General features: G+C 46.3%; 1 protein-coding gene and 1 pseudogene across 2 annotated transcripts; one reads left to right on the forward strand and one right to left on the reverse strand.

Moving 5' to 3' along the window:
* Positions 1-5986: 5986 nt before the first annotated feature.
* Positions 5987-6850, reverse strand: LOC308275572 (growth hormone-inducible transmembrane protein-like; annotated as a pseudogene). The gene has a single exon. The product of its transcript is annotated as a growth hormone-inducible transmembrane protein-like (transcript).
* Positions 6851-14292: 7442 nt separating this feature from the next.
* On the forward strand, positions 14293-17439 carry UBB (ubiquitin B). The gene is made up of 2 exons (XM_080712363.1): positions 14293-14368; positions 15989-17439. Exon 2 carries the CDS (start codon positions 15995-15997, stop codon positions 17366-17368), a length of 1374 nt encoding a protein of 457 aa, XP_080568489.1. The 5' UTR covers positions 14293-14368; positions 15989-15994; the 3' UTR covers positions 17369-17439.
* Positions 17440-20306: the final 2867 nt, after the last annotated feature.

The following is a 20306-nucleotide window of genomic DNA, read 5'->3' on the forward strand; positions in this document are numbered from 1 at the left end:
GCAAGTAGTTGAGGCTGTCCGTGAACCATGATCCTATGGTCTCAGCCTCCCAAATGCTGGGATTAAAAGTGTGTGCCACCACGCCTGGCTGATTTTTTTTTTTTCTTTTTTTGGTACTAGGGATGGAACCCAGGGGCATTCTACCTCCAAACTACACCCCCATCCCTATTTTTTATTCTTTATTTTGAAACAGGGTCTGGCTGAATTGCAAAGGGCTTAAATAGCTGAGGCTGTCCCCGAACTGTGATCCTCCTGACTCAGCCTCCCAAATGCTGGGATTACAAGCATGCACCACCACACCTGGCTTATTCTTTATTATGAAACAGGGTCTCACTGAGTTGCAAAGGACATAAGTAGCCAAGGCTGCCCATGAACTGCAATTCTGTCTCAAACTCCCAAATGCTGGGATTACAAGTGTGTGCCACCACGCTCAGCTATTTTTTTTTAAAACAGGGTCTCACTAAATTGCAGAGGGCCAACATAGCTGAGACTGGCCATGAACCTGCAATCCTCTGTCTCAGCCTCCCATGTACTGGGACTACAAGCATCTACCACCACACTTGGCTGAAAATGACCTTTTTATGGATATATCAAAGTTCTGGTAATGGACTTTTTGGTTGTTCTCAATTTGTGCAAATTATGGAAAAGTCGTTATTAACACTGACATTTGGATTCAAATCTTTTGTGGCCTCTTTTTATTTATTTATTTTATTATTATTATTTATTTTTGGTGGTACTGGGGGTGGAACCCAGAGGCTTTCTACCTCCAGGCTACACTCCCAGACCTATTTTATATTTTATTTGGAAACAGGGTCTTACTAAGTAGCTGAAGCTGGCTTTGAACCTGTGTGACTCTCCTGTCTCAGCCTCCCAAGCGCGGGGATTACAAGCGTGCGCCACCATGCCTGGCGAACTCTTTTTTTTTTTTTTTGAGTACTGAGAATGAAACCCAGGGGCATTCTACCTCTGAGCTACGCTCCCTACCCTATTATTTATTTAGAAGCAGTTTCTCACTAAGTTGCAGAGGGCCAATTAGTTGAGGCTGGCAGCAAACCTGTGATCCTTCTATTTCAGCCTCCCAAGTACTGGGATTATAAGCATTTGCCACCACGCTTGGCTCACCCCCAGACCCCCCAGCCCTTTTAATTTTTTTTTTTTTTTTTTTTTTTTGCGGTACTGAGGAAGAACACGGGGGCAGGCTACCTCTGAGTTATACCCCCAGCCCAATATTTTTATTCTTTATTTGGAATCAGAGTCTCACTGAGTTGCAAAGGACCTCACTAAGTAGCTGGGGCTGGCCGAGAACTATGATCCTCCTATCTCAGCCTCCCAAATGCTGGGATTATAAGCATGAGCCACCAAGCCCAGCTCTTTTAATTCTTTTAAGGTTGAAACAAGGTCTCACTAAGTTGCTGAGGCTGATCTTGAACTTGTCATCCTCCTGTGTGTGTGTGTGTGTGTGTGTGTGTGTGTGTGTGTGTGTGTGTGTGTCTGTAGTGCTGGGGATTGAATTGAGGGGCATTCGGCCTCTGAGTTACACCCCCAGCCCGATTTTTTATTTTTCATTTGAAAACAGAGTCTCACTAAGTTGCTGACAGCCTCACTACATTGCTTAGACTGGTTTTGGGATTCCAGGCATGCACCACCACGTCCTTTTTATTTTTTTACTCTGAAACAAGGTCTTGCTGAGTTACCACACACTGTTAGCCTCCAGCATGCAATCCCCCTGAATAGACCTGCACCTTGCACCCAGGTGGAAAAAAAAGTAGTCTCCGAATGGCAGCTTTCCAATTAATTAATTACCCTTTCTTCCTTCCTCTTCACTTCCTTCCCTTCTTCCTTCCTTCCTACCTTCTTTCCTTTCTTCCTATGCTAGGGATGAACCCAGGGGCATTCTACCTCTGAGCTACATCCCCAGCCCAATTTTTTATTCTTTTTTTGAGATGGGGTCTCACTAATTTGCAGAAGGCTTCACTAAGTAGTTGAGGCTGTCCTTGAACTATGTCCTTGAAGTTCTGTGATTACAAGCATGCACCACCATGCCCAGCTTTATTTTTATTTTGAAATAGTATCTCACTAGGTTAATAAGAGTCTCAGTACTTCCTGAAGCTATCTCCAAAACTGTGATCCTCTTGTCTCAGCCTCCCAAGTACTGGATTACAGGCATGCACCACCATGCTCAGCTTTTATTTTTTTATTTTGAAACAAGGCCTCACTAAATCCAGAGGGCCCCACTAAATTGCTAAGGCTATCCTAGAGCTCATCTTCCGCCTGTGTCAAACTCCCAAATGCTGGGATTATAAGCATGTGTTACCCTGCCCAGCTAAACTGTATTTTTAAATTTCATTTTTCAATTGTTTGTTGCTAGTATAAAGAATTTAAGCCCAGTATAGTGACCTATGCTTATAATCCCAGCATTTGGGAGGCTGAGACCGGAGGATTGCGGTTTGTGAACAGCCTCAGCTACTTCTCAGCCTTCCAAGGACTAGGATTACAGGCATGTGCCACCAAGCCCAGCTGGTCCCAGTAATTTTGATTTCATTCTGATTGGAATGTAAAACTGTTTAAATTTCCAAGCAAACTTGATTGTTTCTTTTTCAAGAAATGAGGTCTCAAACCTGGCGTGGTGGTGCACGCTTGTAATCCCTGTGCTTGGGAGGCAGAGACAAAAGGATTGCGCAGGTTCGAAGCCAGTTACGCTGGCGTAAGAGATCCTGTTTAAAAAATATAAAATAGGTCTGGGAGTGTATCCCAGAGGTAGAAGGGCTTCCAGGAACCCCAGTACCACCAAAAAAAAAAAGAAAGAAAGAAATGAGGTCTCATAAAAAAGGCATGGTGGTCATGCTTGTAATCCCAGTACTTGAGAGGCTGAGACAGGAAGATTGCAGATTTGTGGCCAGTCTCAGCTACTTATTGAGGCCCTCTAAAACTTAGTGAGACCCTGTTTCAAAATAAAGAATTAAAAATAGGGCTGGGCTACTGGGCTTGGTGGTACAAACTTGAAATCCCAGCATTTGAGAGGCTGAGACAGGATGATAGCAGTTTGCGGAAAGCCTCAGCTACTTAGTGAGACCCTTTGCAACTCAGTGACCCTGTTTCAAAATGAAGAATAAAAAATAGGGCTGGGAATGCAGTTCAGAGGTAGAATGCCCCTGGGTTCAATCCTTAGTACCTCAAAATAAAAATAAAAATAGGGCTGGTGGTGTAGCTCAAAAGCAGAATACCCCAGTACTGGAAAAAAAATGAAGAAAGACAGAAAGAAAGGGAGAGAGAAATGGGGTCTTATGATATTGCCCAGGCTGGCTACAGACTTGCAGGCTCAAACAGTTCTCCTGCCTCAGCTCAAGCAGCTAGCAAAGTAGGTATACATCATTGTGCCCTACTTCCAAGTAAATAAATAAATAAATTTATTTATTGTGGTGCTGGGGGTTGAACCTAGGGCTTTGCACATGCTAGGTAAGCACTTTATTGCTATACCTCAGACCCCAAGCAAAGTTAAAAACTTTTTTGTTAGAGTCTGGTGTGGTGGTGCACACTTGTAATCCCAGTAGTTAGGAGGCTGAGACAAGAGGATCGAAGGTTCTCAGCCAGCCTCAGCTATTTAGTGAGGCCCTCCACAACTCAGTGAGACTCTGTTTCAAAATAAAGAATAAAAGATAGGGTTGGGGGTGTAGCTGTAAGGTAGAATGCCCCTGGGTTCCATCATCAGTACAGAAAAAAAAAAAAAAAAAGCTGGGTGTGGTGGCGCACGCTTGTAATCCCAGTACTGGGAGGCTGAAACAGGAGGATCACGCAAATTTGAAGCCAGCCTCAGCTATTTAATAAGGCTCTCAGCAACTTAGTGAGACCCTGTTACCAAAGAAAATATATGTTGGGAGTCTAGCCTGGAAGTAGAAAGCCACTGGGTTCCATCCCAGTACCACACACACACAAAAAAAAGAATAAAACATAGAGCTGGGGTATATCTTGGAAGTAGAATGCCCCTAGGTTCAATCCCCAGTACTGCAAAAAAAAAAAAGTGATTTTCAAAAACTTTATCATCAGATACAACAGTACAGTGCTGAGTGTTTGGTTTGCAGAACTGGAAATTAAACCCAGGACACTGTCACTAAGCTACATCCTCAACTCTATCTTTCTCTTTCTATTATTTATCTATCTTTGTCTATTTATTGTATTAGGGATTGAAGCCAGAGGCATTCTCTCTGAACTGCAGCTCAGGTGCAGCTCAGAGGGCAGTGAGGTGGCCTGGGAAATTTAGGAAGAGTCTGAAAATATTCTGGGAGCCAGGCGTGGTAGCTCACACTTTTAATCCCAGCACCTGGGAGACTGAGACAGGAGGATCACACAGGTTTGAAGGCAGCCTCAGATACTTATTGAGGCTCTAAACAACTTAGTGAGACCCTGTTTCCAAATAAAATACAAAAGTAGGTCTGGGAGTGTAGCCCGGAGGTAGAAGGCCCCTGGGTTCCATCCCTAGTACCACAAAAAAAAGAAAGAAAGAAAGAAAGAAAGAAAGAAAGAAAGAAAGAAAGAAAGAAAGAAAGGAAGGAAGGAAAATATTCTGGGCCCTAGTCCTGGATTGTTAACTTGTTGGTAAAGCGTTTGGCTAGCATTCATGGGGCTCTGGGTTCAATCCCTGGTACAGCAAAAAGAAATAAATGCTTAAAAATTGGCCGGAGGTGTAGCCAGGCGTGGTAGCACAACCTTGTAATCCCAGGGCTTGGGAGGCTGAGACAGGAGGATCACACAGTTTCGGGGTTTTTTTTTGTTTTTGTTTTTTGGGGTTTTTTGGGGTTTTTTGGTGGTACTAGGGGTGGAACCCAGAGGCTTTCTACCTCTGGGATATACTCCCAGACCTTTTTTTTTAAATATGTATTTTATTTGAAAACAGGGTCTCACTAAGTTGCTGAAAGCCTCACTAAGTAGCTGAGGCTGGCTTCGAACCCATGCGATCCTCCTGTCTCAGCCTCCCAAGCGCGGGGATTACAAGCGTGCGCCACCACGCCCGGCTAAGGATCACACAGTTTCGAAGCCAGCCTCAGCAACTTAGTGAGGCTCTTAGCAACGTAAACCCTGTTTCAAAATAAAGAATAAGCCAGGTATGGTGGCACATGCTTGTAATTCCAGCATTTGGGAGACTGAGATGGGAGGACCACAGTTTACAGATAGCCTCAGCTACTTAGTGAGGCCCTTTGCAACTCAGTGAGACCCTGTTTCAAAATTTAAAGAATAAAAAAATAGGACTGGGATGTAGCTAGGAGGTAGAATGCCCCTGGGTTCCATCCCGAGTACCACAAAATAAATAAAGAAGGAAAGAATAAAAAATAGGGCTGGGGGTATAGCTCAGAGGTAGAATGCCCCTGGATTCAATCCCTAGTACTACAAAAAATAATAAAAAGAGCCAGGAGTAGTGGCTGAGACCAGATGATTGTGGTTCACGGATTCACGGACAGCCTAAGCTACTTAGTGAGGCCCTCTGCAACTTAGTGAGACCCTGTTTCAAAATAAAGAATAAGCCGGGTGTGGTGGCACACACTTGTAATCCCTGCGCTTGGGATGCGGAGACAGGAGGATCGCGCTGGTTCGGAGCCAGCCTTGCTGGCTTAAGAGACCCTGTTTCCAAATAAAGAAAATATTAAAAATAGGTCTGGGAGTGAAGCCCGGAGGTAGAAGGGCTTCCAGGAACCCCAGTACCACCAAAAAAAAAAAAAAAAAAAAAGAATAAAAAATAGGGCAGGAGGCGTAGCTCAGAGGTCAAATGCCCCTGGGTTCCATCCCCAGACCTGCTAATAATAATAATAATAATAATAATAAGAAGAAGAAGAAGAAGAAGAAGAAGAAGAAGAAGAAGAAGAAAGAAAAAGAAAATGCAGACCCAAAGGATCACACTACTGGGATTTTCAAACACGCCAACACGTTCTTAACTTCTACACCTTGACAAAAGCTGTTTATACAAAGCAGGTAATGGGTATCTGCTCCTGCTGAACTAGCCAGCCAGCAGTGCAGCAGAGCCACGGAGGCCGCCGCTTCGCTTCCCTCTGTTGCTGCCAGTTGCTGGTACAGTGGCAACTCCCATAAGTATATTCCCTGTGTGTAGATTCCCAACAATTGAACTGATGAGATCACATCTTTGCACACCATACACTGGTGTTATTTCTGCACGCTTGATTACTTTCTGAGTATCATACAGAAGCAACATGCAGAAAACAACGAATCCACCATACACTGCCACTGAGAACAGAGACACACCAGCCACAGAGGCAATTAGAAGAAACAAAGAACCCAGTAAGGACACAAAGACAAGGCGCGGCCCGCTCCCAGGGGCACGCGCATGTTCTGAAACTTCCCACTGGGTGCACACATGGCCACAGTGAGAGCAGCCATCACACCAGAAGGTAGACCCAGGCGGGATGCTTTGGACCTGGGCTCTGCTCATACAGTGTTGACTGTACCAGCAGGCCAGCAAATCGTCACCAGTTGCCTGTCCCCAGGAAGTTCATGAGAGTGTGCGTTCTAGTTACTGGCAAGGCAGATAAAGTTAGGCCAACACTTCCTGCTAAGTACATGCAGATAGAATGAATTCTATCCTTCACAGACTAAGGCCAATGACGGCCTTTTCAATGGCTCCAAGCTCGTTAGACTTTCCCAAGCCATAGTAGCAGGATGCATCAAGACCAGCAGCAGCCCCTCTGGCAACAAACCACTTTCCTATCTGATCAATTTTAAATATTTTCCCATTCAATAGTTCCAGTGTGGCCGCTCTGATTTCTTGGCCAGCTTTTCCATGGCGGATCCCAATTCTTCTCTTTGTGCCATATTCTCTGCTGGGCCTTAAAAGCCACTGATGCATTGCAATACATTTTCACAGCTGAAGAGGCCTCGGAGAAAGCTGGCTGGAAAATCCAAGAAGGTAAGGTAGTGCCTGGGGACACACAGCCTCGCAGCCAGCTTGGTGATGCACCAGGTTTCCCAAGCAGATCTGAAAGGCTCAGTTCCCAGTCACCTCTACCACACAGTTCCCCTTCTGGCGAATAATTTTAAATAAATAAATAATAAAAAGGGCTCAGGCGTGGTGGTGCATGCTTATAACCCCAGTACTTGGGGAGGCTGAGACAGGAGGATCACATAGGTTCGAAGCCAGCCTCAGCTACTGAGTGAGGCTCTCAGCAACTTAGTGAGACCCTGTTCCCAAATAAAGTATAAATTAGGTCTGGGAGTATAGCCCAGAGGTAGAAAGCCTCTGGGTTCCACTCCTAGTACCCCCCCCCAAAAAAAACACACACAAAGAGACCCTGTTTCCAAATAAAAAAATATAAAATAGGTCTGGGAGTGTACCCTGGAGGTAGAAGGGTTTCCAGGAACCCCAGTACCAAAAAAAAAAAAAAAAAAAAAAAAATCTACACCCCCCCCAGTCCATTTTTTAGTCTTTTTTTTTTTAAAATAGGGTCTCACTGAGTTGCAAAGGGCCTCACTAAGTAGCTGAGGCTTTCTGTGAACTGTGATCCTCCTGTCTCAGCCTCCTGAATGCTGGGATTACAAGTGTGGGCTACCATGCCTGGCTTCTACTTATTTTAAAAAACTTAATACTTGGTGATCAAACCCATGGATACTTGACCACTGAGCTACATCTTCAGCCCTTTTTATTTATTTTTATTTTTTATTTTTATTTTTTGTGGTGCTTTATTTTTATTTATTTATTTTTTTAGCCACCACACCTGACTAAAAAAAAAGTAGATTTTTTTTGGAACCTAGAGTTGTTAAATTCAAACAGTAGTTGTCAGGAACTGGAGGGTGAATGGGAAGTTAGTGGGGGGTTTGTTTTGTGTTATGTGGTACTGAGGATTGAACCCAGGGATATTCAATTTCCTAGCTACACTCCGTCTTTTTTTTTTTTTTTTTTTTTTTTGTGGTCTGGAGATGGAACTCAGGGGCATTCGACCTCCAAGCTATACTCCCTGCCCTATTTTTATTCTTTATTTTTCTTTTTATTATTATTATTATTATTTTTGTCTTGGGGATGGAACCCAGGGGCTTTTCTACCTCTGGGTTATGGCCCCAAAGTATTTTATATTTTATTTTAAAACAGGGTCTCACTAAGTTGCTGAGAGCCTCACTAAGTAGCTGAGGCTGGCTTCGAACCTGTGTGATCCTCCTGTCTCAGCCTCCCAAGTACTGAGATTACAAACGTGCACCACCATGCCTGGCTTTTATTCTTTATTGTGAAATAGGGTCTCACTAAATTGCAGAGTCCCTAAGTAGCTGAGGTTGTCTGCACACTGCGATCCTTCGGTCTCAGCCTCCCAAATGTTGGGATTACAAGGGTGCGCCACCACGCCCTGCTCCTGTTTGTTTTGAAACAGGGTTTTACTACATTGCTGAGGCTGGCCTCACACCTGTGATCCTCCTGTCTCAGCCTCCCAAGTACTATAATTACAGCCATGTGCCACTGCACCCAGCTGAAAATTAGTGTTTAATAGGTACAAACTTGCATAAGGCCCTGAATTTGATTTTCAGCACTACCAAAAAAAAAAAAAAAAAGAAAAGAAAAAAACAAAAACAGTAATGTGTACAGACCTTCAATTGGAGAAGATGCAAAAATTACTGGAGATAAATGATGGCGATGGTTGTACAAGCATGTGAATGCTTAATGCCATTAAAAGTATGCTTCCAATGAATAAGATGACATCAGATATGGTGGTGCACAGCTGTGATCCCAGCTACTGAGGAGGCAGAGGAAGAAGCATCACAAGTTCGAAGAAGAAGAAGAAGGAGGAGGAAGAGGAGGAGGAGGAGGAGGAGGAGGAGGAGGAGGAGGAGGAGACCACCACTTGGGGGTAGCTCAGTAGTAAAGCACCCCTGGGTTCAATCCCGTTTCACAGAAAAAAGAAAAAAAAAAAAAGCTTAAATGAACACTTGTAGCTTAGGTTACTAAAACCAACATGGTATCTGGTGACTCAAAATATGAGAAACAGCCGGGCGTGGTGGCGCACGCTTGTAATCCCCGCGCTTGGGAGGCGGAGACAGGAGGATCGCGCAGGTTCGAAGCCAGCCGCACTGGCGTAGGAGACCCTGTTTCAAAAATATAAAATAGGTCTGGGAGTGTAGCCCGGAGGTAGAAGGGCTTCCAGGAACCCCAGTACCACCAAAAAAAAAAAAAAAAATGAGAAACAGATCCATTATGCTATGTGGTCAAAAAAAAGACCTGAAATAACATAGCCGAGTGTGGTGGTGCACACCTGTAATCCCAGTACGTGGGGGGTTGAGTCAGGAGGATCACAAGTTTGAGGACAGCCTCCACAATTAAGTGAGCCCCTCCTCAACTTAATGAGGCCCTGTTTTCAAATAAAAATAAAGTAGGTCTGAGGGTGTAGCCCAGAGGTAGAAGGCTCCTGAGTTCTACCTTCAAATAACACACACACACACACACACACACACACACACACAGAATTGATAAACATTCAAGTCTAAGTGACAAAACAGAGGGGCGTGGTGACACATGCCTGTAAGGCTAGTATTTGGAAGGCTGAGACAGGAGTCACAGGCTTGAGACCAGCCTGGGAAACTTAGATCCTGTTTCAAAATAAATAAATAAAAAGTCTGGGTATAGCTCAGGGGGGTAAAAATGCCCCTGTTTTCAAGTACCAAAATTAAACAAAGGAACAAAACAGAAAGCCCTGATAAATCTCTAGAAGCTTTATGAAAGGTTTTATTTATTTATTTACTTATTTTATTTATTGGTGATACTGGGGTTCCTGGACGCCCTTTTACCTCTGGGCTACACTCCCAGACCTGTTTTATATTTTTATTTGGAAAGAGGGTCTCTTAAGCCAGCGCGGCTGGCTTAGAACCTGCGCGATCCTCCTGTCTCGCCTCCCAAGAGCGGGGATTACAAGCGTGCGCCACCACGCCTGGCTATGAAAGGTTTTAGAACATAGGACGGTGTGTTTGCTTTTTGCTAAAGCCTTATAAGGTCTCATTTTGGGGAACAGGACAGGTAGAATCATGAGAGAGTACCAGTACCTTCATGCACGAATGACATCTGGTGATGGTCTGCATGCAGTAGTATGTTTAAGGCTCCCTCTAGTCAGAACCACTGCTGAGCTCCTGCGAGATTGCAGAATCCACCGTGGCCACGAGGGGGCAGAGGCCCGTGTCCTACACCCCGGAAAGGCTTGGTGAGGCGCAGGCAATGCTGGCAAGGAACACCATTTTGTATGCTCAGGCTTGAGAGGCACCGCATCGACCTGCAAGAAAGAAGAGCCATGACAGAGGTTAAGATGGCACCCGTCTTTCTCAGTTCGTGTGACACATTTCATTTCACTATCTCACTACTTAGGTCCCTCCTTATGCAACCGACTATAAAAGCTACTTTCTGAGCACTTGCAGGAGCAGCACTGACCTTTGTGCCCATTAAAAAAGAAGTCTCTTAGCCGGGCGTGGTGGCGCACGCTGGTATTCCTAACATTCGGGAGGCTGAGACCAGAGGATCTCAGGTTCGTGGACAACCTCTGCTACTTACTGAGGCCCTCTGCAACTCACTGAGACCTGGTTTCAAAATAAAGAATAGCTGGGTGTAGTGGCGCAAGCTTGTAATCCCCACGCCTTGGAGGCGGAGACAGGAGGATCACGCAGGTTCGAAGCCAGCCTCTCTGGCTTAAGAGACCCTGTTTCCAAATAAAAATATAAACAGTAGGTCTGGGAGTGTAGCCCAGAGGTAGAAGGGCTTCCAGGAACCCCAGTACCACCAAAAATTAAAATTAAAAATAAATAAAGAATAAAAAATAGGGCAGGGGGTGTGGCTCGGAGGTCGAATGCCCCTGGGTTCCATCCCTAGACCCACAAAAACAAAACAAACAAACAAACAAAAAAAAAAAAAAAGCCTCTTCAGGAAAGATACAACCCAGCTGACTAATTTTTTTTTTTTTTTTTTTTTGGCGGGTCTGGAGATGGAACTCAGAGGCATTTGACCTCCGAGCTACATCCCCTGCCCTTTTTTTCATTCTTTATTTTGAAACTGAGTTGCAAAGGGCCTAAGTAGCTGAGGCTGTCCACGAACCGCAATCCTCCGTTCTCAGCCTCCCGAATGCTGGGATTACAAGCGTGTGCCACCATACCCAGCTGATTAAAGGTTTTCAATGGCCTGGCGTGGTGGCACATGCCTATAATCCCCGCGCTTGGGAGGCGGAGACAGAAGGATCGCACAGGTTCGGACGAAAGTCAGCCACGCTGGCTTAAGAGACCCTGTTTAAAAAAAAAAAAAAAAATATATATATATATATATATATATATATATATATATATATATATATATATAATGTCTGGGGAGTGTGGCCCGGAGGTAGAAGGGCTTCCAGGAACCCCAGTACCACCAAAATAAATAAATAAAGAAAGAAAGAAAGAAAAGAAAATGTATGAATCCAAGCTGGGTGTGGTGACACATGCCTACAATCCCAGTATTTGGGAGACTGTGACAGGAGGATCACGGTTTGAGGACAGCTTGAGCAACTTTGTGAGGCCCTCTGCAATTAATGGAGACCCTGTTTCAAAATAAAGAATAAGTAGGGCTGGGGTGTAGCTCAGAGATAGAAGGCCCCTGGATTCCATCCCCATTACCACAAAAATAAACAAATAAATAAATAAAATAAAATAAATGTATGAATCCCAATCAGGAATGGTGGCACACATCTGTAATCTCAGTACTTGAGAGGCTGAGACTAGAGGATTACAGGTTTGAGGCCAGCCTCAGGTACTTAGTGAGGACCCTTGCAACTTAGTGAGACCCTGTTTCAAAGAATAAAAAATAGGGCTAGAGGGTAACTCGAAGGTAGACTTCCCCTGGCTTCAATCCCCAGCACCGAAAAAAAAATTATATTTATATACATAATACATATACATATATATATATATATATATATATATATATATATTCAAATCATTTGTTATCAGTTTTATTCTAAACTTTATAATTTCATCTTGTTTACTGTACAGGGATAGCCTATGCCTTTCTTTGGACATTTTGCTGTGTTCAGGTTACCAAGTGACCTACTTTGGGAAAACATTAAACCAGGAAACAACTGGCAAAGGCCAGAAGCCCAATGAATCATCACAGCTGTCATGAGCTCGGCATTCTAGCTCCATCTGTTGTTGATCAGCATGTATGACTCAGGGGGACCTCTGGGATGAAACAAGTTCCAGCTCATTGTTTAGGGTAACAAAAATGAAAAATCAGACTGTAAAGTAGACATTTTATATAAAATTATCTCCAAGTCATTTGAATTTACTTCCAAAATTATTATTTTTTGCGGAACTGGGGATGGAACCCAGGGGCATTCTACCTCTGGACTACACACCTAGCCTTCTTTTTTATTCTTTATTTTGAAACAGTGTCTCAACTAACTTGAGGAGGACCTCACTAACTTGATGAGGGCCTCACTAAGAAGCTGCAGCTGGCCAGGAATTGGTGCTCCTGTTTCAACCTCGCAAGTACTGTGATTACAAGCCTATGCCACCATGCCCAGCTTCAAAATGAACTTAAAAAATATATATTATGGTGGGGATTGCACCCAGGGGCGATCTACCTCAGAGATAACACTCCTAACCACTTATTTTATTTTTTGTGGGTCTGAGGATGGAACCCAGGGGCATTTGACCTCCAAGCTACATCTCCTGTCCTATTTTTTTTTTTTAATTCTTTATTTTGAAACAGAGTCTCACTGAGTTGCGGAGGGCCTCACTAACTAGCTGAGGCTGTCCCAAACCGCAATCTTCCCGTCTCGGCCTCCCGAATGCTGGAATTACAAGTGTGTGGCACCACGCCCGGCTTCCTTTTTATTATTTTAATTTCGAGACAAGGTCTTGCTAAATTGCTGAGACAGGCCTGGGATCCACAACCCCCCAGTCTCAGCCTCTCTCGATTGGTATTACAGGCCTTTTCCACCTTGCCCGGTTTATGCACATATATTTAATGTTATACTCATATGTTAAAAACTGAATAATTGGGGACCTTAGTGAAGTTTGCCTGGCTCTGTATTAATATGTAAATATCTAGCTAGCGCCTTACTGCAAGAAGGTATCACGTGAGAGAAAAAAAAAAAAGCTATTTTCGTGTTTATTTACACCAGGCCCCCATGACTCGGCGTGAAACCGTGGTCCAAACACCCCAGCCTTACCCATTTCGCTGGGGTTATCTCCAAGCTGGACGAGGGGGCCACACCCAGGGCGTAGGGGAACCAGCCGCCTGGTCCCAGCAGCACCTCAGTGGGAGCAATACTACTTTCTTGCGGGTGGATTCCTCGTCTCTGGAACCGGGCTTTCGGTTCCCTAATCCACAGGAGTCCTTTTTCCGTGGAGAAACATCGGAGGAAGGAGGGATTTGCGGGTATCCCCTGAGCCAGGTAGCCAGCCCAGCCAGGTGTCACCTTCAGCCCGGGCCACCATTCTCCAGAGGCCTCCGCCAGGGGCTGTCTAGCTTTACAGTCTAGACTTACACAGCGTCCTCGGGGCCGCCAAACAGACAGCTAAAGCGTCCTCATTATACGCGCAATAAACCAAAGGCAAAAAGAAAACCTGGTCGAGGGGCGATCGTTCTCCACAGCGCACACCTGAGAGAAAAGCCGCCCCGCTCCTGGCGCCTCCGCATCCCCACTGCGCCTGCCTGGCCCGGGGGCTGCCCGCTATTTCCTAGCACAAGGTCGGAAAACACGGGGCTTGGGGGAGGGTGAGGGGTAAAATGAAGTCTTAGAGGCGAGAACAGCATCAGCCCGGTCCTCCATTTATTTCCTGCTGGAGACGCCCATCTCCCGGGTAAGGGAGGAGGCGCGCCTCTGCCGCGCACGCGCGCTCGGTTACTTAGCAACGTGGGCGCCAAACCGCAGCTGCCAGAGAGCCCAGCAACAATCGAGCCCGCCGCGTCCCCCACCAATCAGCGCCGGCCTCCCCCTCAGGCGTCTGACCAATCAGCGCCGGCGCCTCAAGGAAGTTTCCAGAGCTTTCGAAGAAGATCCCTGTAACTCGGATTCATCCGCCAGGTCGTTTTTTCATCTTTTCGTAAAGGAGGCTAGGGAGCGCCTGCAGGGTAAAGGAGCTGATTTGTTAAGATCCTTTGTTTCTGCTGGGAGAAATTTGTGGCTCAGTTGAAGGCCCGGCTGCGTCACGGGAGGTGGGGCCGGGGGGAACTACTTTCGTCCGCGCACGGAGACGGCGGCTACGTCGGAGTGATATGTACGTAACAGACGTTGTATAAATTTCCGCTCGCGGAGCCGCGGCTTTCGTAGGCGACTGGCTTTGTCGGGGGTAGGTTCGTCGCTCCGGGCTCCTCGACGGGACCGTGTCTGGTATTTTCCTGTGGCCTCTTCGCCTCGGATAACAGGTACCGGCCCGCGGCGTCGGGGCCCGGGAGGCTAGGCGAGGGGGCCCGATTGGGGTCGCGCCGGCCGTTCTCGGGGTCGGGTGGGGGAGGGGAGGGCGAGGTGCCGCGGCGCGCCCGGGCTTTTCCGGAAGAGCGGGCCTTGCTTCCGCGCGGGAGCGCGCGCGCGGCACAGGCTAACGGACGCTTACCCGATGGCGTTTCCTTCGCGTTCACGTCAAGGGGGGGAGGCGGAAAAGAGGTCGTTTCTGTGTCTTCTGGAAACCTTTCTTAACGAATCGCGGGGGTGGGGGGGGAGATGTCTCTTCTCTCTTTTTTTGGAGGGGGAATGTTGGATTAAACCCCGCGTCCTCCTACCTCCGAGCTACGCTCCTAACCCCTGTTTTATTTTTATTTTGAACCGGTCTCCCGAACCTTCGATGCTTCCTGTCTTAGCCACACCTAAGTAATTGGGTTTACAGATGCTCACCACCACGCCCGTCCTTATTTCTGATTTAATGTGAATTTTTGATGTCTTGATCTCGTGGGTTTGGTTTTGTTTTCCACGGCTTTTTCTGCCATGTTTAGGTTTAGGGAAATTAGTAGGGGGGGGGTCTTAAATACCCCCGCCGGGCGTACTTCGGAGGCTAAGACCAAAAGGTTCGCAGGTTCGCGACCAGCCTCAGCAGTTTAGGGATACTGTTTTTACACCTTAGTTCTTTGGGGGGGGGTTGGGGGTCAAACCCAGGGGCATTTGACCTCCAAGCTACACCCTCTGCCCTATTTTTTTATTCTTTACTTTGAAGCAGGGTCTCAAGTTACTTAGGAGGGTCTAAGTAGCTGAAGGTGTCCACGAACCGTGATCCTCTGGGCTCAGCCTCCCAAATGCTGGGATTACAAGCGGGGCTGGAAAACTTTCAAAATAAAAAGGGCTGGGCATGTAGCTCGAAGGTAGAATGCCTCTGGGTTCATCTCCCAGTATTTAAAAAAAAAAAAAAAAAAGCAGGGGTGATGACTTGTGCCTGTAATTCCAGTACTTGAGAGGCTGGCACCAGAGGCTCAAAAACTTAGGCTAGCTTCAACCTAGTGAGGCTCTCCGTACTAGGCTCTGTTTAAAAATTTAAAAATAGAACTGTGTGTGTACCCCAGAGGTAAATGCCCCTAGATTTAATTTCCAGTATCACAAAAAAATAACCTGAAGGAATTTTTTCCTTGTTGGAGGAAAGGTGCCCCCCCCCCCCGGGCATTCTACCCCGGGCTATACACTTCCAGACCTATTTTATATATATTTATATTTTTTCAACACTATTTTGGTGGTACTAGGGGTGGAACCCAGGGGATTTCTACCTTCAGGTTATACTCCCAGACCTGTTTTTTGTTTTATTTGGAAACATGGTCTCTCTAAGTTGCTGAGAGCCTCTTGGAGTAGCTGATTGGAGCTTGTGCAATCCTGTCTCAGCCTCCCCCGTGCTGGGATTACAAGCGTACTTGTTTTATAGAGCATTTTATTCAGTGACTAAGTGCAGTTTAATAAAGATGAGAGGGTTGTGAGAGAAGTTAACAAAGATATTTTAACAGCTTTCTAGATAGCACAGTAGAAATTTGAACCTGAGATGACAGTGATGTTTTTGTTTTAAACTCAAGGTCAAAATGCAAATCTTCGTGAAGACTCTGACCGGCAAGACCATCACCCTGGAGGTGGAGCCCAGCGATACCATCGAAAACGTGAAGGCCAAGATCCAGGATAAAGAAGGCATCCCCCCTGACCAGCAGAGGCTGATCTTTGCAGGCAAGCAACTGGAAGATGGCCGCACTCTTTCCGACTACAACATCCAGAAGGAGTCCACCCTGCACCTGGTCCTGCGCCTGAGGGGTGGGATGCAGATCTTCGTGAAGACCCTGACCGGCAAGACCATCACCCTGGAGGTGGAGCCCAGCGATACCATCGAAAACGTGAAGGCCAAGATCCAGGATAAAGAAGGCATCCCCCCTGACCAGCAGAGGCTGATCTTTGCAGGCAAGCAGCTGGAAGATGGCCGCACTCTTTCCGACTACAACATCCAGAAGGAGTCCACCCTGCACCTGGTCCTGCGCCTGAGGGGTGGGATGCAGATCTTCGTGAAGACCCTGACCGGCAAGACCATCACCCTGGAGGTGGAGCCCAGCGATACCATCGAAAACGTGAAGGCCAAGATCCAGGATAAGGAAGGCATCCCCCCTGACCAGCAGAGGCTGATCTTTGCAGGCAAGCAGCTGGAAGATGGCCGCACTCTTTCCGACTACAACATCCAGAAGGAGTCCACCCTGCACCTGGTCCTGCGCCTGAGGGGTGGGATGCAGATCTTCGTGAAGACCCTGACCGGCAAGACCATCACCCTGGAGGTGGAGCCCAGCGATACCATCGAAAACGTGAAGGCCAAGATCCAGGATAAAGAAGGCATCCCCCCTGACCAGCAGAGGCTGATCTTTGCAGGCAAGCAGCTGGAAGATGGCCGCACTCTTTCCGACTACAACATCCAGAAGGAGTCCACCCTGCACCTGGTCCTGCGCCTGAGGGGTGGGATGCAGATCTTCGTGAAGACCCTGACCGGCAAGACCATCACCCTGGAGGTGGAGCCCAGCGATACCATCGAAAACGTGAAGGCCAAGATCCAGGATAAGGAAGGCATCCCCCCTGACCAGCAGAGGCTGATCTTTGCAGGCAAGCAGCTGGAAGATGGCCGCACTCTTTCCGACTACAACATCCAGAAGGAGTCCACCCTGCACCTGGTCCTGCGCCTGAGGGGTGGGATGCAGATCTTCGTGAAGACCCTGACCGGCAAGACCATCACCCTGGAGGTGGAGCCCAGCGATACCATCGAAAACGTGAAGGCCAAGATCCAGGATAAGGAAGGCATCCCCCCTGACCAGCAGAGGCTGATCTTTGCAGGCAAGCAGCTGGAAGATGGCCGCACTCTTTCCGACTACAACATCCAGAAGGAATCCACCCTGCACCTGGTCCTGCGCCTGAGGGGTGGCTGTTAATTCTTCAGTTTCATAGTGCCCAGTGATGGTACCCTGCACTATAGCCATTTGCCCCAATTAAGATTAGAAATAACCAGTTTCAGTAATAGCTGAACCTGTTCAAATTGTTAAATAAAGTTCTGTTGCATGGTAGCATCCTTGGTGTCTGTTTTCAGTAAAGCTGTAATGATGTGGGAAACCTAGCTGCTTAAAATGGTGGGGATGTGCTGAGATGTATAAGTTTGGAGTTGAATGGGGAAATCACACAGCTACCTAGAGCTAATAAAAGATGTCTTGGGGGGAAATGACTCATGCCTCCTAGTCCTGCTAAGGCAGCAGGAGAATTGCAGGTTTAAGGCCAGTCTCAGCAACTTAGATCCTGTTTCAAAATAACAAGGTTGGCCTCCAAAGTAAAATGCCCAGGGTCTGATCCCCAGTGGGGGTGTTTGGGAGGGGGGACTCTAGAAGTAGCTAACTTGGTTGGGATTGGGTAGTGGTTTCAATTATATAGTTTTGGGCATTTATTAAATCCTTTGATCCTACATAACAGGAATGTATGTTGGCATATGTTTTAACTCCTGAGCCAAGGAGCAAATGGTATACCACCAAGTTTGAAAAAAAGGTTGAGAAGGAAAATTGAGTGCCTCAGGTTAAGAGAATATTGTGATTTAGGGCAAATTGCTGATTGATGAATTGCACTAGAAATCAAGTGGTTTCTTACAATTGGTCCTTCACAACAAATAGCTTTATTGTAAAGATCAGATTGCAACAATCTGACATGAGATTCTCAATTCTATTTTTGGCGGAAATATTTGTATAAACCAGAATCAGGTAAGCAGTTCTTTGTTTTTTTTCCCCTTGTGGTACTGGGGATGGAACCCAGGGGCCTTCTACCTCCCGGCTACACTCAGACTGCCAAGCACAGGGATTACTAGCGTGCAACACCACACCCAGCTCAGGTAAGCAGTTCGTATGCTATTGTACCAGTAACTATTAGGCGACACATTGATGGTGCTAACTTAAAACACTTGGAAGCTGAGCATGGTGGCACATGCTTGTAATCCCAGTGATTTGGGAGGCAGAGACAGGATCCTGGATTTGAGACCAGACTCAGCTACTTAACCCTCTGCGACTTGGACCCTGTTTCAGAATAAAATAGGGCTAGGGTTGTAATTTAGTGGTAAAATGCCCCTGACCCTGGTTAAGTCCATAGTATATAAGTATTTTATTATTTTTTTGGTGGTACTGGGGTTCCTGGAAACCCTTGTTACCTCCAGGCTACACTCCCAGACTTTTTTTTTTTTGGGAAACGGTCTCAAGCCAGTATGGCTGGCTTCAAACCTGCACACTCCTGTCTCTGCTTCCAAGCGTGGGGATTACAAGCATGCGCCACTATGCCTGGCTAAAAAGTAATTTTTAAAACCCTCAAGAGGATTGTGCAGGTTCGAAGCCAGCTGCGTGCGCTGGTTTAGGAGACCGTTTCCAAATAAAAATATAAAATAGGTTTGGGAGTGTAGCCCGGAGGTAGGACCTACAGGAACCCCAGTACCGCGGGCGGCGGGGAGGGGAATAGGGCAGGGGGTATAGCTTGGAGGTCAAATGCCCTTGGGTTCCATCCCCAGACCCGCAAAAAAAAAAAAAAAAAAAAGAACCCTAATAGGTTGGGAGATTAATATCCCCTCCAAATAATTAAGCATTTTAGGAATCAATCGAGTAGGATTTGTTGATTTCCTTAGGGGCACACCAGGAGCAGAAAGTCCAGACAGCCAACTCATTGATGTAAATTGCTTATAAAATCCATGAGAGAGCCAGGTGTGATGGTGAATGCTTGTAATCTCAGCATTTGGGAGGCTTGAGACAGGAAAGCAGTTCACGGACCACCTCAGTTACTTGGGCCCTTTGTAACTCATTGAGGCCCTGTTTCAAAATTTAAAAAAAATATGGCTGGGGGTGTAGCTCAGAGGTAAAATGCCCCTGGGGTTCCATCCTCACCGAGGCCCTGTTTCAAAATTTAAAAAAATATGGCTGGGGGTGTAGCTCAGAGGTAAAATGCCCCTGGGGTTCCATCCTCACCATCCTCAGTACTACACACACGCACACAGAGAGAGAGAGAAAGGACCCTGTGTGGTGGAGCATTCCTGCAATTCCAGTTCTTGGGAGGGTGGGACAGGGTAACAGGGTCAATGACAACTTCAGCAAGTAGTGAGTCTCATTAACCTAAAGAGACAGGGCTGGGGGTCAAGGTAGAATGTCCTTGGGTTCAATCCCCAGTACCCCCACTCCGCACACACAAAGCCGGATGGAGTGTAACTCAGTACAATGGTAAAGGGGGGGGGGTAGAGGATGGAAGCTTTAGACATCAATTTCCAGGAAAGGATTTTGCTGTTAATGCAACAATATAAACAATTTAGCCAGGCATGGTGGTGCATGCTTGTAATACCAGTACTTGAGAGGCTGAGAAGAGACAAGAAGATTGCAGGTTCTCAGCTACTTAGGCCTCTACAATTTAGTGAGACCCTGTTTCAAAATAATAATAGAGCTGGGCATGGTGGCTGGAACTTGTAATTCCAGCATTCAGGAGGCTGAGACAGGAGGATTCATGGACAGCCTCAGATACTTAGGCTCTCTGCAACTCAATGAAACCCTGTTTCAAAATAAAAGAATAAACCGGGCATGGTGGCCCACGCTAGTAATCCCTGCACTTGGGGAGGATTGAAGTCAGCCAAGCTGGTGTAAGATACCCTGTTTCAAAAAAATATAAAAAATAGGTCTGGGAGTGTAGCCCAGAGGTAGAAGGGCTTCCAGGAACCCCAGTACCACCACCACCAAAAAAATAATAATAAATAAAATAATAATAATAAAGAAAAAAATAGAGCTGGAGGTATAGCTTGGAGGCAGAATGCCCCTGAGTTCCATCTTCAGTACCAAAAAAATAATAATAGGGCTAGGAGTGTAGCTT

Source organism: Muscardinus avellanarius (genome assembly GCF_963383645.1).
Source record: "Muscardinus avellanarius genome assembly, chromosome: 16".
Lineage (NCBI taxonomy): Eukaryota > Metazoa > Chordata > Mammalia > Rodentia > Gliridae > Muscardinus > Muscardinus avellanarius.